Here is a 15,711-nt window from a genome sequence, read left to right on the forward strand (position 1 = left end):
GAGGGTGTTTGTGTGGTGGGGAGGACGACGCGGTGCTGTATTGTCTTGTCGCCGTGTCACCGTGTCGTCGTGTCTTCGTGTCGTCGTCGTTGGCGTCGTCACTTTCGTCGCAGAATCGCAAACTGGTGATCCAATGGGCACGAGTGCGAAAATTGCGCTCTGGTTTCCCGCCAGTCCAGAAGAGCTACTATCAACACGTGACGATAAGAACAGCAGCGCCTCGGAAAATGGACTACAAAATTTGGTGGGTCCAACGCGTTAGTCCCCTAAACGTCCGGCAACTGCATACCCCGCCTCTGATTGGCTGGTGGTCGATATGTAAACAAACGAGAAATCCTGGCCCCAATCGTCAGTTGCCCAATATCAGCGCATGCCTGAATAGCCCTTCTTCGCTGCAATTCTGCTGGCCAACATTCGCAACCGAGGATCGCTCGAGATAGAGGCGGCGCGCGTTTTCTACGCTCCCACAATACGGAATACCCATCTTCGTCTCTTCTTCTTTATACTTCATTTTGCCTCTACTTTGCACAGCGATTTTCATTATTGCAAACAAAACTTCATATTTCCAACCAGCAGTAGCATCAGCACCACGTTCATATACGCCAACGCGGCACGCGATACTCTTTTTCTTTAGTTTCATGCGTTTCACGAACACCCAGTTGACCTTCGAGCGCAAAACGGAACCGCGATGGCCAGCAGCTATCCAAGCACACGGGGCTTGGACGGCGAAGCGGTCCTCGAACGTCCAACCGACTCAACTCCTGTCGCGACAAGCTTGTCTAGGTACATTGCAATAGGCCAGCGCTTTGTCTCTGCGATCATGTGTCTTACTGACTAAACTCGCAGGAATAGCTTCGCGGACACTGCGAGACCGACAATTACTGCCGCCGACTTCGCACCGATACAGCTCCCCCATCCTCGGCCGTGGAAACGCATCGCAGTCCCCGGTGCGGGCAACAAGCTAGGCCTACGCACCGTGTGGAAGCGGGTTGGCGGTGTGCCGCGATCGAGCGCGGACACGCGATACTTTCGGGGCGTCTTCGAGCTGCGTGCCAACGGCAGCGGGCCGCGAAAGCACAGACGAACCGAGCGCTATGTACCCGTCTGGGGCGACGCTCGATGGCAGGCCAGAGAGACGGAGATGCCGCTCGAGGACGATCTCGCTAAAGCTAGAGGTAAGGTGTACAATCGTGGCCCTCGCGCACTGAGGTGGAGGAGACGAGGGCTGACATGGTGGCATATTGGTGCAGACGCCGTCATGGCCGTCAGGACAGTCGCGGAAGTAATCGACACCAACATTCTGGGGCGCAGCCTCGCCGTTGTGCCTCGAAAGCGAAACAGCCACCGCCAGCCTCTCGCCGTTTCACTCCCAACGCCGATCGAACCTAGGGCGGCCGAAAGCCCCGTACGTGCTGCGTCCGTTGATGACTCGCTGGAGGCAATTGAGCAAAGCACAGAGCACATCACGAAACGCGCCAAGAGACGCATGAGCCGACGCATCAGCATCCTGGCGAAGCCGGAGGGCAGCAGCCTGCTGTCGCCAGAAAAGAAAGCCGCGCAACAGCACGTCTTTTCGTCTCCAGTCAAGAGACGGGCCTCCATGGTCACCATCCACGAGCCACCAGCAACACCAGCAACGTCCGCCACTGATGCCGCACCGGTGACACCGGGCACGGCAAGATCTGCCAAGTCAGTCGCCACCATTGCACCACCGATTGCTTTCGAGCCGACCTTTTCCAGCCCGATCAAAACGCTGGCTCCAATGTCTGAGAATCTGTCGCCGGCCAAGGCTGCCTGCGCGAGCGGAAAGTTGGTGCCGTCTATGTCGCCTGTGGTTGTCTTTGACCGGCCAGCCGCAGAGGAGATGGAGGCCGAGTCGCCCCATGAGGTGCAGCGGCGGATCTCCTTCCATAACGCGCGTCGCCGTGAGACTTCGTTCTCGACCATGGAGCGCCGATCACCAGCCAAGGCCACAAGCGCAGCACGAACCAGCCGCCGCCATAGCTTCATGCCACAACATGTGCCTCTGGTGTTTGCACAGACAAGCGCCAGGAAGAACCTCAACCGGAGGCATACTTTCCAGCCTGGTGGCCTTGGTATTTTCCTCGCGTCCGCCGATATGTCCTTCGAGGAGAACATATCCAAGGCGGACGACGTCCCAAGCGTCTCCGTTTCCGAACCGGAAAATTCCACCTCGACCATTGAAATCAGTGGCCTGGATGAGTCCACCGTCAACGACCCGCCATCGGCCCCAAAACAAGACGAGACCGTCGTTGTGGATTTACGCACAAACCTCGACATCTTCGGATCTGGTCCGCCAGTTCAGACGCACCACTCGCCATCGTCGGAGCACAATGTGTCTTTCGACTTGAAGCCTTATGTTGGGAAGCCTACGGCGTCGACCCCGACAAAGGCTACGATAGACGGCAAGGCCATTGCACAGATTTCATCTCCTGCTCCCAAGGCGAATGGTCTTTTGGATGTGCCCGCAGCAGAGTCAGAAAGTATCAACGACCCTACGGACAACCCCAGCGACGAGTCGCTCGATACTATCAACGATGAGGATACGGCGGATGTGTCCAATGAGAGTACACCCCGTAGCCTGAGCCCGGAGATGGACATCGATGTCTCGGAGGAGGATAGCCGCGAGGTCACCGACGAGATGGGCATTGTGTCTAGGCGACGTGCTACACAGCTAGACGAGTCGCTCCTGCTGCCACTTCCCGAGACAACCGAAACCGAAACCGAAACCGTAATTGACATGGACGCCGAGACAAAAATTATCAAGGCCGAAACAAAAGGCGATGACTACGGCTGGCAAAGCCCAACATCCGCCGAACTGGGCCACCTTCGGGATGCCATGCACACACCGCAACAGGACAACACCGCAGAAATTGCCATCTCACCGGCAGCTCCTCTCATGGACGTCGACATGGAGCTCCTAGTGGACGAGAATGATGTTGCGGACCATGAAGAGATGGTTAAAGAGGACGAGCTCGTCGATGAGGAGGAGGAAGTGGAAGACGTGGAGGACGTGGGGGATCTGGGGGTTCTGGAGGATCTGGAAGGCCAAGCCATTGAAGACATGGGAGAAGTCGACAATGCCGAAGCCACAGCCGCGGCCATCGACGATGTGTTCACTGCACCAGCCTCGACAACTGAGGATCTGTCGGACGGCTCCTCGCCAGCGCGCTCCGTGGATGAGGAGAACGGAGAGTATACGCTTACTCAGCCCATCAACATGTTCCCTGGTGGCGATGATGACGCAACAACAACGATGACCATGGATTTCGACAGCCTTGCGCAAGATGACCAGCTATCAGCGCACGAAGACTCCGAGACCGAGATGCTGAGAAAGTTTGTCACACGCGTCAAGGCCGACAAAAGCGCGAAAGCTGCCGCCGCTGCCGAGGAGGCGTCCGCTCGAACCCTTGCCAAGTTGCAGCGCAGACGCCGCTCCGGATCGATAAGCTCGACTGCTTCGTTGTCTGGGTCGCCCATGAACAAGAAAGAGCCCGGCGTTTTCGGGTCGCCATTCACCTCCCTGGAGGGCCGTATCCCCTTTGGGAAGAAGGACCATAACATGAGCCCAAGCCCCCGGAAGAAGAGACGGCCGCTTGTCGGCCCGTCGGATGGAAACGAAAACCGGTCCGAAGATCTGCTTAGCAAGCCATTGTTCGACGACAACTCTCCGCCACGGCCGAAGCGGCGCCGCAAGAAGATGGAGGTCGATACGGGCGGTATCTTCAACCCCGAGTTCATGTCCACCAAGAAGGATGACACGTCCGCCGAGGGCGGCGACGATACCGCCCCGGGTCCCCGCCGTTCGAAGCGTACGCGCAACCAGACATCCCTCAAATCGGCGGCACCGACGGCCAACGGCGCGGCCATTGTCTTGTCACATATCCCCGTGCGCTTACCTGGCTCGCTGAACCTGAATGGCGACGACAGCTACGGGCTCGCGACGAGCAGCCTCAGCCTGCGGCGCAATGACGAAAAGGACCTGGCAGCGACGACCCGTGTCAACACGCGCAAGAACAAGGGAAACGCCGATCCGCCTTGCATCGTTGTCGCACGCCAATCGCACGAGGCGCTGCGGGCGATGCGCGAGCAGAAGTCTGTCTTTGATTCGTCAATTCTCCCGCCGAAGACGGCGAGCCGTGAGAACGCTGACAAGACCGACAAAGCGGATAAAGCCGACAGACCTGACAATGACGAAGGTCACGGCAAGTCGCGCAAGACGAAGAAGACGTCGAAGTCGGCCAAGAGCGTGCGCTGGGCAGAGGTTCTGGCTAGATTCCAGATCGATGGCGAGACGGCCGAGAAAGGCGCGACGAAGGCCGATTCCGCAGCTGCTGGTCCTGACGTGGAGCCTACCAGCAACACTGGTTCGGCCGAGTCTGTACGGTCTTCGCGTGCGACTGAGCAGCCGTTGTCTGCGGAAACTGCAGAAGTGTCTGAAAGTGCACCGTCCACCGCGACGTTGGTTTCTACTGCGCCGTTTCCGACCTCTGCCCCCACTGCCTCTTCTGCTCCCTCCGCTGACCCTGCCCCGCAAGGCGATTCGGACAAGTCGTCCATCCCGCGCCGGACAACTCGCGTGTCGCGCCTCCAGCCGCCGACGCAGCGCAAAATGTTCCCTTCTGCTGCCGCCGCCAAGGCCGCTGCGGCTCCACCGCCAGCAGCTGCACCTGCGGAGCCTGCGCCCATGGGACTGAAAGCACTGCCGTCTGGTGGCCGAATGGCGACACGACGGGCCAAGATTGTTGGGATGGGCATGGCCGGCAATGGCACGCCGGCGCCGAAGAGACGGACGACGAGGACGACGTAATAGAGGATCTAAAGATAAGGAGGATACCTAGGATGAGGAGAGTAATTTTCTTTGGCTGCTTATTTTTGGTTGATTTGTGATAGGAGGAAGATACCACCAAGACGGGGCGCAAACCACGCAGTGAGCATTTTGTTTTTGTTGTAAAGTTTTTGCTGCCTGTAGCGCGGTGAATGAGCGAACGATTCCGGATTTTGTTGTGTTTACGTTTTTCTCGTTTTTAGCATTCACTTTTTGACAGTTTTTGGCACGGATGTTGGTTCTCAGGAGAAGACAATGCATGCTTCATTCACTGGATCCGCAGGTCCACGATTCTAAGAGCATATCCGCAAAGACATTGGGCATGTAAGAGGCTACATTGTTCACAGGCATTGGGACATTGGCTTAAATTTTTATGTGGTTTTATATTCCGTATTACCCGTATATAATACGTATCGAAGAAGACGCCAAAGGTAATAATAAACCCCAACAGTATAAGAAATCAAATCGCAAAACACGCTCCTGAGAATTTTTTGAACCGAAACAGAAGAAGCGCAACAAAAAAGAAAGAAGGGTAGGGGTGACTGGTACAGATAAGACAAACACGAGCGAAGAAATACAACAACAACCACAGGAGGAACAACAGTAACAAGCCCCATGAGACTCATGCCCGCTCTTCGGGATGCTTTGTCCGGATGTGCCGTGTCAAGTTGTCCTGCCGAAACCCAATGCCGCAGCCCGGCACGTGACACACGCGCATGGGGCTCGGAATGCCCTGCGCGGCCGCTGCCTCCGGGTGCGTCGACCACAGGTGCCGGTGCAGGTCCTTCTTGGCGGCGTGGGCCTTGTGGCAGACGGTGCAGGCAAAGGGCCGTGTGTGCGTGAGCTCGTGCTTGCGCAGGCGGGACCGCGAAGGGTACGGGCGGTGGCACGTGCGACAGCGGAAGCTTTGCGAGCCTTGCGAGCCTTGCGAGCCAACGGTGGCGGCGTCCTCTGCTGGCGACGCCGGCAGAGATACCGGGTCCAACACCATATCCGCGCCCATGGACGGGTCGAATAGGTCCAGGGATGGGAAGGCGTGCTGGGCAAGGTTGTCGACCGCCGGCACGGGCAGCGACATGGACAGGGGCACAGACATGGGCACAGACATGGGCACAGACATGGGCACAGACATGGGCAGAGACGCAGCCGGCTCATATAGCAACTGCGTTGTCGGCAGCATCATGGAGGCCATGTCCTCGGGCGACAGGCCGTCGAGCAGCATCTGGAGCTCGGCGTCGGACATGGTGCCCTGGGCCTCGGATGCAGGTGCAGGCAGAGGTACGGCGGCGGCGTCAAAGCTCAGCAGGCTGTCGGCATCCAGCGTTGTGGACGAGGCGGGCGACAGAGACAAGAGAGACAGCTGAGACTGCGAGGTGGACGGCGACGCCCAGGCGCTCTGCAGCAGGGTCGTGGGCGAGGGGAACAGAGGCGGGTCGAGCACGAAATCCTGAGAGCCAGGATGTTGCGTCGACAGTTGCGCTGACGATTGCGCCGGCTGCTCCCAGTCCAGATCAACGTCGTCCCAACCGAGGGGCGACGGCGTGTTGGGAACGCCTTCGAGCCAGGCCAGTGAATCGAGCAACTGTCCTTGTCTGCGGTGATCAGAGGCAGAAGGCATAGCGAGACCGTAAATGAGGTCAAAGTCGTTGGATGTGTTGTCAACGTTGTTTCCGTCGTTCGTGTTGGCAATGTAGCCAGTCGAGTAAAAATTGGTGAATTGTACTTTGGCGTCGATCATGTAAGGCTGGATTGTGCGTGGCGGGAGTCTTTGGTCCCGGCAGGCAATTCGTTTGAGAGATGCTTTGGCAATTGTTGCTTTTGCGGTTCTCGTAATTCTTGCGGTGATTCTTGTTCTTGTTGTTCTTCTGGTACGCAGTCGTCGTAGCGGCTGCAGCGGCGAGTGGCACTGGTGGCAGCAGTGGTGAAAATGGTGATGTTTGTGAGCGGTTTGTAGTTCGGAAGCGTGTAGACAATTGTGTCTGTGACCAGTTTAACGACGTAATCAGGTCGAATGCCAGCCACCAGGCCACCAATGGTCAAGAACAAGAGATAACTAGAAAGACCAGAAAGACGGGAAACAACAACAGCAGCAGCTAAGCTCAAACGAAGGCCCGCCGGAGCCGCGACTCCCCCAAATCCATGTTGGGCGTCATGGTCTGCCGGGAAACTCAATGGGAAAGGCAAGGGGAAGGAACAAAGAAGCAGAATACAAACCGAGAAAGATAGCACCGAAGGACCAGATATCAAAAGAAAAAGAAAAAGAAATGTGTACAGAAAAAAGGAAAAAGGAAGAACTGCGGCGCCGAAGCACATCGGATCGAGATGGGCCAAAGATGGCACGAGGCGAGTGTAGCATAGAGGCGGCCAAGAAGGCACCTCTGTGCAGGATGCTACTCCATCGGGGGTCCAGCAAGACTGCCAATATACGGGCAGCTTACCGATAAGACGGAGTAGCGCGGTGCTCGTCTCTCGTGTGGTTTTTGACGCCTTCGATCCGATTAGGTTCGCAAGCGATTGAGGCGGGGCGGTCGATGGGAAAGAGGGAGAACCGAAAGACAGAAAGGAAAGGAATCAGACGAGATGTGCTAGACTAAGGGCTCGTTGACGCCGTCATCGTCATCGCAGTAGAGGGGCCGGGTAGCGTTGTGCATCGGCTTGCGGTGTATGGTGGAGGTTGGCCAGAGCGCGATTCCGCTCTTGTCGCTGTCGATGTTCTCGAGGCACGTCTCATGGGACATCTCACGGCAAGTCGCCATGGCTGTGTCAAGATTGGGTGCCTCGGTGCTGTTGATGCCGCAATTGACGTGAGCAATGGCTTCCGGCCGTGCCCACGCAAACGGATCTTCGACTTGATAATTGATGGGTGCCGCGCTCGGGCACGGAAGGCTGTCCTTCATGAAATCCCAAAGAGGTCGACAAACTGGCGGGACGTCGTCCAAGTGAGATCCCAAGTCGTCGGCAAGAAATCCCAAGTCGTCGGCGACGATTTCGCGCTGGACCGTCTCCAACTTGAGCCGCAGCGCGTCGAGATCCTTGCGGAACCGGGAGTACTGCATAGGTGTTAGTCTTTCTGTCACGAAATTATCCTTGTGGACTCGGACACGGAAGAAGAGTCAGCGGTGGTAGGTCTCAGGTCGCATGCCTACCTCGTCGGATATGCCCTGGTGGGCGAACTTCTGGTGGATCTCGGAGGCCAAGCTGCAGTAGGCGACGTCGCCGAGGAGGAGAAAATTCGCCATTATTGGCTCTCCATAGATTCTACCTTTACTATTTGGCGAATTATGGCCTCGAGGCCGTGGCCGTAGCCAATGATGTTGGTGGGCAGGGTGTTGAATTGTTTTGCGATCAGTAGTAGATGGGTCTGTGAGGGTGGAGAGAGAGAGACAGAGGTTCTGGTAGTTGAGCAGGAAGGAATAGTGAATTGCGGATGGGTGGTGAAGGATGAAGGTCTGAAAAATGAGGTTTGAAAAAAATGGATATCACCGACTTTATACGATCGATCCTTCCGTTTCTGTGTCACGACTCAATCTCGGACGCTCCTGCCAAGTGTGTGCCTTCTGAACCATCATCCACAAGACCGTCGACTCACACTGCCTTGTGGGGCAGGAGCGACGGGAGACTGAGGCTGCAGCAAATGGAAGTTGCTGCTGCGCCTTGCCCAGCTGCGAGTGGAGATAAAACGTGGCCTGTGATTGGTTTATTGGGGTTAGTACCCACTCCACCAGTTGGCCTCATCGATGCTGCATCCAATAATAATCAATGAATCCGACAGAAAAGTGGGTACTGGGTTGGCCTCAACAACCTCATTAAGCTTCTTCCCAAATCGGCGACGCCAAGCTTCGCCTTTAAGTGTCTTTGGAGCAACATCTGGGACCTCGTCCATGTCGGAATGCAACCTCTCGACCGCTCACCTTGCCATTTCGAGGTTTCGTGATGACGGGCTTCAATGTTATTGGCTGGCTTAGATGATATCGCGGCGGTGTTTTCGAAGAAGCCTCTCAATGCCTTGTCGACTTGTTTACACAATTCCAATCAACAAGGCTGTGAGATCAACAAACCCCCTTTGCGCTTGCAGTCGAACGAGCACTGGTACATTGTCTATTGAGAACAGGGACCGTCATGTTCCTATGAAGCAGGCCAAAATGGAAAAGAAACACAGTCCCCTCCGCGCAGCTGATTGTTCTACTTTACAAAGAATGCAGGTCTACTGATCGTCGTCCCCGTCATCGTCGTCGTCCCCATCGTCGCCATCGTCTCCATCGTCCCCACCTCCATAGACCGGCGATGCCACGCGGCACAGCGGCCCGTTCTGCGACCCCGGGTAGCCGTCGACGGTGTGCACGGCCCAGGCCTCGCTGCCGGGCGTTGTCGGCGCCCAGAACAAGCCCCACGGATCGCGCCGCCGCTTGATGGCCAGCAGCCGTGGATACAGGTTGCCATAGAAGCTCTGTTGCCAGTTGGGCTCGGTGGGATCGCCCTCGTTCATGTAGGCGCCGGATCCGGGCGTCACGGCGCGCCAGATGTCGATCTGTGCGTGGGCGCGGGCGTCGCGGGCCTGCGCCTCGTGGGCCGTCAGCCCCACGGGCTGTGTCTCCATAAGGCTGCCGTGCAGCAAGGCCTCGCGCCAGGCCGGATTGACGGCGCTGTGGCGGCCGGGCCAGCCGGCGGTCTTGTACGTGGGGGCGTGCATGATGGCATGGAAGGTGTAGCCGGCCTCGATGGAGCCGCGGATGGCGGCCATGGTGCGGTTGAACAGGGCGTCGTCGGCCCAGTTGGCGCGCGGGAAGAGGCGGCTGCGGTAGCGGGTTTGGACGGGCCCGTCGCCGCGCCCCTCACGGTGGCCCGCGCCGTAGACGGACACGAAGCGGGACAGGGGGTTGGTGAGGCGGATGCCGAGTGTGGCAAGATCGTCAAACAGGGGCTGCATCATGCCGTGGGCGCGCTCGGGCGTGACGTTGGCAAAGAACTGGCTGCTGGTGAAGGAGAAGCTGCTGTTGCCCCTGGGGTAGATGTAGCCAAAGCACATGCCGCCGGCGTCGAGCACCTTTTGGCCAAAGCGGTAGTACTTGCTGACGGCGGCCCAGAAAACGTCCGCCGTCGCGGCTGTGCCGGGCTGTGGGAAGGCAAAGGGGAAAGGTGCTGAGCCGTTGGCGGTGGCCGTGCCATTGGGGAAGCCAAAGGGATTCGTGCCGTTTGCTGGCGGCAACCCGCCCGGAAACCCAAGGGGCGGCCGTGCCGCCGCCGCACCGTCCGCATGGAAGACAATGTCCACACTCGACGACGTCATAGTGATGGGCCGGAACGCCTTGACAACGACCGATGTCATGACGCCATAGGTACTCGGCCCGCCGCCGCGCAGGGCAAAGAACAGGTCCGTGTTGTGGAAAGGGTCGGCCGTCACGAGGCGTCCGTCGGCCGTGACGACCTCGATGGACAGCGCCTGGTCCGAGCCCAGCCCCAGGAACGACGTCACGGTACCGTGACCGCCCATGGCCAGCCAGCCGCCGAGCGTGCCGACGGTGCTGCCGCCGGGCGCGGCAATGGAGATGTTGTGCTGGCCCATGTGGTTGAACAGCTCCCACGACTCGACGCCCGCGCCGTACCGCACGGCCATGCCGTCGTATTCCCTGGACGATGAGGATGAGGTGCCTGGGCCAGCGCCGGCACCAACGCTGGCGCCGATCCGGTAGCGTGGCAGAAACTCGATGCTCTTCAAGTTGTGCACCCAGACACTGAGCGCGCCGGCGCCCACCGAGCGGCCGCCAAAATCGTGGCCCGTGTTCTTGATGACGATGCGCAGGTTCTTGTTGCGCGCAAAGTTCACGGCCGCCTGGATGTGCTTGACCGTCGTGGCATTGACGACGTACTCGGGGTAGCCGCCCTGTGTGCAGTTGGTTTGGTTTGCGGGGGCCGTGCCCAAGGAGACCAAGCACGTGTTGCCCTCGGGCCATTGTGTCAACACGTCCAGCGGCGTGTCCAGCCAGTAGTGTGTGTGCGGTGCAATGCGTGACAGGTACCGGCAGGCCGTGGCGTCGTACGCGGGACCGGCGTAGCAGACAGCCGCGGCCGGTCGAGGCCGGAGCAGGGCGCCGTCGATTGTGGCATTGAGACGCGCCCACTCGGCGTCGGCTGGCCACGCCGCCGTGCCGGGGAACGCGCGGCAGGATGCGTGGGACGTCCGAGCCGCCGAGACGTCGTTGTTGTTGCCGAAGCGAATGGCGGAGAAGTTGGCAACGTCGCTCTGGGTCAGCTGGATGGCCTCCCAGGGGAAATTGACCGCCGCAACATGGGCAACATGGGAGGCCGAGAGGCCGAGCAGGCCGACAAGGGCCGTCCACGTGGAGAAGGGCGCCATGGCGTCAAAAAGGAATGAGTATCGCGAGGCGTCAAAGGAGAGTCATATCATGAGTCCGGCTTGTCCATCGCGTCTGCGTGAAGTACACCATCGAACATCATGTACGGGGCTCGAGTCCTCTTTGACCATCGCCAGAGTCTTCCCGCTCGGAAGTATGCTTAAATGGAACTCGGCACATTGACTTGTGCAGAAAGGACGGGCCAATGCCGACGAACAAACAGACGAGATCCACTGCAATATGGACGGAGAAAATATCATGGACAGGGAGACGGATGATATGCGGGGTGTAAATTACGGTGTCATTGATGCCCTTTGACTCGTGTGGATAATTCACACGTCGTTCCATTGTCGTGAATGCTGCAGCGTTTTCTAATCCTTCACGGGAAGGGTTGTGGACATAAAGGCCTAGAGACGAGGCTCTTTTGTCCTTTCGCGCCGTTGCTATGAACCTTTTTTTTTTACTATTCTTTCCGAATAGCTTCTACCACTATTCGTTGCCGATTGCATCCCGGCTAAAAATGGACAGCTCAACAACCGCTGTACACATATATGTCGTACATTGACTACCGCTGCCTGCTCGTGGCTGAAACGGACGCAATTTGAACTGAACTGATGCCGGTAAATGCCATCAATTTTCCCCGGCTCTCGATGAATTATTAAATGATTTCCAACCAGTATCTTTCCCTCAGCGGATTCGAGTCGACTTGAACTTGTTTATATACCGGCGAGATGCCCGAGGCCTACGGAGAATTATATAATGCGTCCAACGGCAGTTGCAAGGACGGCTTTTGATACTATATCTCAGCCATTGACGGTGGCAATGTTACACTGACTATATGAAAATATTCTTGACGTCGCACATTACATCTCCCATCTATTATATGTCGTGATGACATTCTGCCCCTAGCAAGTAAACAAACAACGTAAGCACGGACGCTTCCATCCTTGCAAGGCAGAGAAACTATGGGTCTTCCAGCCGGCCGTCGGATATAAGCTGCAGGTACCAGGTCGTCTTTTTTGAACGGAAAACTCCGTACATTCGTACACCTGAGTACGATATACTACCATACTCTAGAACTGTCGGCAGCGCTTGGCTGTTGCGAATTATCCTTTCCAACTTTTGCATCGTCGCAAACTGCGAGTAAAATGGGTATGGGGAAATGAAAGGGCTGCGTGGCTTACAAAGAGGAGAGACACGCTCCCTGTCTGGGATTGGCTCAATCTCAAGGCATTCTACTAAGTAGATCAACGAACAGCTCGGTGGGCGAGACAGTGCTAGACTTGTTAGACTTTGCTAGGCTTGTTAGGCCTTGTTAGACCTCGTTAGACCTTGATACACCTTGCTAAACCTTTGATCAGCTTTGATCAACTCGGGACCTTGCATCCTTGATCAAAGAGGTCTATTTTTTGACGTCGAATTAATTTGAAAAGGTAATATGTAGAAAAGGGGGAAATGGAAAAAGAAAAGAAAAAGAAAGCTGCCTCAAAAGGTACAGATAATGGGTATCAGGTTTAATGGATCGAAAAGTCAAGAACTAGGTTGACGTACTGGACGAGGAAATTTCCATCCATTCAGCCTCACCACGACCCATCCGACGCACATATGCTTTTCCGTTTGACTGTTTGCTTTGGCCATGTGCCTCGACGTCTTGCCATTGCCATGCATCGTATGACTGTAAATGTGCCAGATGGATCACGGCAAGATGTCGGCTCGTGTTGATTTATGGCACCGGAACTCGGCCACTCGCCTTCTTTCAGTGCTGTATATCTGTATATGACCTTAGGGGGAGACAGAGATACAGCGGCCTCCATTTTGTGCGGCACTCTCTGCCGCTGACAGACCGTGAAGACATGGACAGGCCCAAGGGGATGGCAGGCACCGTCACAAACGCCGGCGACTGTTTGAACGTTGGAAGAAACTGGGGTCATGAACGGTCAATGATCTCGTATGCCTCGACAACACCAACATCTTTGCCCCGTTGATGTGCCTCCGCACTTGGTCTACATGCTTGCCCACGCTGCCACGCTGCCCTACCTTGCCTTTGTTTCCAATTCCCCCATTGCTTCTCGTGTCCAGTGCTCCCTTTATTTCCTTGCGTCTTGTTTCTGTTGCTTATCCATCGTGCATTGTGCCGAGGAATATTGACATAACAAGGTAAAAGTGGCCCTGTCGACGAGTACGGAATAGTGGATGCAGCGGTGAATGTAGAGTATGCCTGGCATTCTGTCTGTAGTCCCACATTTAAGATCGCCTGTGTCGGCCGTATTCCGCAGGGCGTGTATGTATACGGAGGAGTGTAAGTCTGTCAGTCGGCACTTTGTAGGTCGGTGAGCCTGTTACCTGTTACCTGTTTTCAATGGCAACTTCGACATGCCCACTCCATCGCTCGTTTTATTGCCGATACATTGTTAAAATTATTGTTGTCCTTTCTTTTGGCCCTCTAGTGCGCCGTATTCATTGGACTCCAAATAAAGATTGACAGACGGGGTCAAACCGACGAAGCAAACTCGTACGACAGAGGCGGGCTAGAAAGACAAAGAAAAGAGACCTACCCATCGCGTGGCCAACGGCTTTCAATGTGCCGCTTCCCGGTACGGCAGACGGCGTATGACGGCGTGCGAGACGTAGTGACGGACGAACGCAAAAGTAAGTGCAGCCCAACCGGAATCCGTGTACACAGTACAGTTCTTCTGCTGCTTTGTTGTGTCTATACAAAAGTACCGGTACGAGTGCCAAAGTGAACCGAGCGAGATCCACGGATTACCAGTGGCAAATCTATAAGAATGGAAATAAAAAGGGAAACAAAAAAATCAACAATCTCGATGTACTTGTTGAGTCGAAAAGAAAAGAAAAGAAAAGAAAAAAAGCCACTTTATTTAGTGTATCCACAGAGTACAAAACTCTTGTCATTGACTCGTGATGTCAGGAATCTCCTTGTCGTGTTCAAACGGTCCAGAGTCGATCATCGTTTCTCGGCATTCCATGTCGACTAGGCTCTCAGTGCTCCGTATTAGGGCATGGGTCCCTTACGTCCATGTTCTCCATAGTCCATTTCCCCATTCAGTATATCCGCCGCAATTTTTTTTTTTTTCTTGGTGGGATTTTCTTGTCCACCTCCATTTGCCGACCGATTTGCCGGCAGCTTCGTACGGATGGGGAAAACTTCGAGAAGGCTTCTAGATCATCGACACCTATGCGGGGCGAGGGAGTCTGTCATATATATATATAATAAAAAAAAACGAAAAGTCACCCGCCTGGCTTGGACGCCGTTACGAAGCATGTTGGCACAGCTTTACATTACACTCTTTCTCTTACACGGTGTAGTCTACCCACTACCCACAGAAAGGGGGGAAAAGAAAAAGAAAAAAAAAGGAAGCCCTCTGTTGGTGCAACTTGTTCTCTCCCTATTTCCGCCGCTCTCCGCCATTCGCCTAGATCTCCTTGTGCCGTTCTTTGCCCTGCCCAGCGAGCCCATCTCTCTTCAGGGCAGTTTGCCGTTCCCACCTTGACACTGCGTCGGCGAGCGTCGGCCAAATACCGAAACAGGCGGTGCACACTAAGCCGCACGAAAAAATAATAATAATAATAAAAACAAATAGGGACCAATCTTCAAAAGTGCAAGCACAAGCACGAGCACGAGTAAGGACCGTGCATGTACGACGTAGTAATGACGTTGTAAACAAGTTTGGGCATCGACGGACGACTGGGACGCCAAGATGATAAAGTGATCAATAAAGATGTAGGTGAGCAGGTGAGCAGGTGAGCAGGTGAGCAAGGGGCAACTACAAGCACAAGCGTACCTTTACTCTGTTACATAATGTACTCCATTCCCAGACCCGGACGGACTCAGCCCATCGTCCACTTCGGAGATTGGCTTTCTTGGAAAACGGGGGCCGTGGTTGATTTGTCGTCCTTTGCTCGTCTCCGGCTGTTCCGTGCGCTGCCTTTATTCGGTTTATTGGCCGATCGACCAAGGAAGCGTCTATGGGGGCGGGAAACAAACGAGGAGCACCGTGAGGTGGACTACTTCGTATGTATTTGTTACTTGGGTTTATGCCGTTGGATGCCGTTGTTTTGTTTTTGTTGTATTTATTGGTTTTGTTGTATTGACCGGCAGCGACCGACAGCCAACAGCCAATGATTGCCAAGGAGATTGCCCGCTCTTCCGCGCCAGGTCTTACTGGGCTGAGGCTGCATGACCCTCTCGCATCTCCATTTATTCTTTCTTTTTCTTTTCCAAGGGTGGGTTTTGCCATGCCACGAGGACAGACTCCAAGACATGCACAAGTTCCAGCCTGCCAGTCTCCTTTTTTTCTGTCTTTCTTGTCTCTCAATCTCACGTGGGCACGGCTGCGAACAATGGCACAGAGTTGGCAGTGATTGCAACGCGTTAACATCAAACAGGAAAATCTTGTTTGATGCCTGCCTCCGTCCCCCGTCGCGGCTCGGACATGTGCTGGAAACGGGAAGAGATGTGCACGAGCGAGTGTTTAGAGATGGCCCCGC

The 15,711-nt window shown here is 55.7% G+C and overlaps 4 protein-coding genes across 4 annotated transcripts; 1 reads left to right on the forward strand and 3 right to left on the reverse strand.

Moving 5' to 3' along the window:
• Window positions 1–688: 688 nt before the first annotated feature.
• On the forward strand, window positions 689–4,831 carry SPSK_03881 (uncharacterized protein; the record flags this gene model as incomplete). Its single annotated transcript, XM_016730696.1, has 2 exons — window positions 689–783; window positions 847–4,831. 2 exons carry the CDS (start codon window positions 689–691, stop codon window positions 4,829–4,831), a joined length of 4,080 nt encoding a protein of 1,359 aa, XP_016585802.1.
• A 640-nt stretch (window positions 4,832–5,471) lies between these two features.
• Window positions 5,472–6,587, reverse strand: SPSK_04398 (uncharacterized protein; the record flags this gene model as incomplete). The annotated part of the gene is made up of 1 exon (XM_016731205.1): window positions 5,472–6,587. The coding sequence occupies one exon, from the start codon at window positions 6,585–6,587 to the stop codon at window positions 5,472–5,474; it is 1,116 nt and encodes a 371-aa protein (XP_016585803.1).
• An 847-nt stretch (window positions 6,588–7,434) lies between these two features.
• SPSK_04560 (uncharacterized protein) lies at window positions 7,435–8,088 on the reverse strand (the record flags this gene model as incomplete). Its single annotated transcript, XM_016731363.1, has 2 exons — window positions 7,435–7,899; window positions 7,996–8,088. 2 exons carry the CDS (start codon window positions 8,086–8,088, stop codon window positions 7,435–7,437), a joined length of 558 nt encoding a protein of 185 aa, XP_016585804.1.
• Window positions 8,089–9,053: 965 nt separating this feature from the next.
• SPSK_04052 (FAD binding protein domain protein) lies at window positions 9,054–11,204 on the reverse strand (the record flags this gene model as incomplete). Its single annotated transcript, XM_016730865.1, has 1 exon — window positions 9,054–11,204. One exon carries the CDS (start codon window positions 11,202–11,204, stop codon window positions 9,054–9,056), a length of 2,151 nt encoding a protein of 716 aa, XP_016585805.1.
• Between the last annotated feature and the right edge of the window lie 4,507 nt (window positions 11,205–15,711).

The sequence above is a fragment of the Sporothrix schenckii genome (genome assembly GCF_000961545.1).
Source record: "Sporothrix schenckii 1099-18 chromosome Unknown Cont47, whole genome shotgun sequence".
NCBI lineage: Eukaryota > Fungi > Ascomycota > Sordariomycetes > Ophiostomatales > Ophiostomataceae > Sporothrix > Sporothrix schenckii.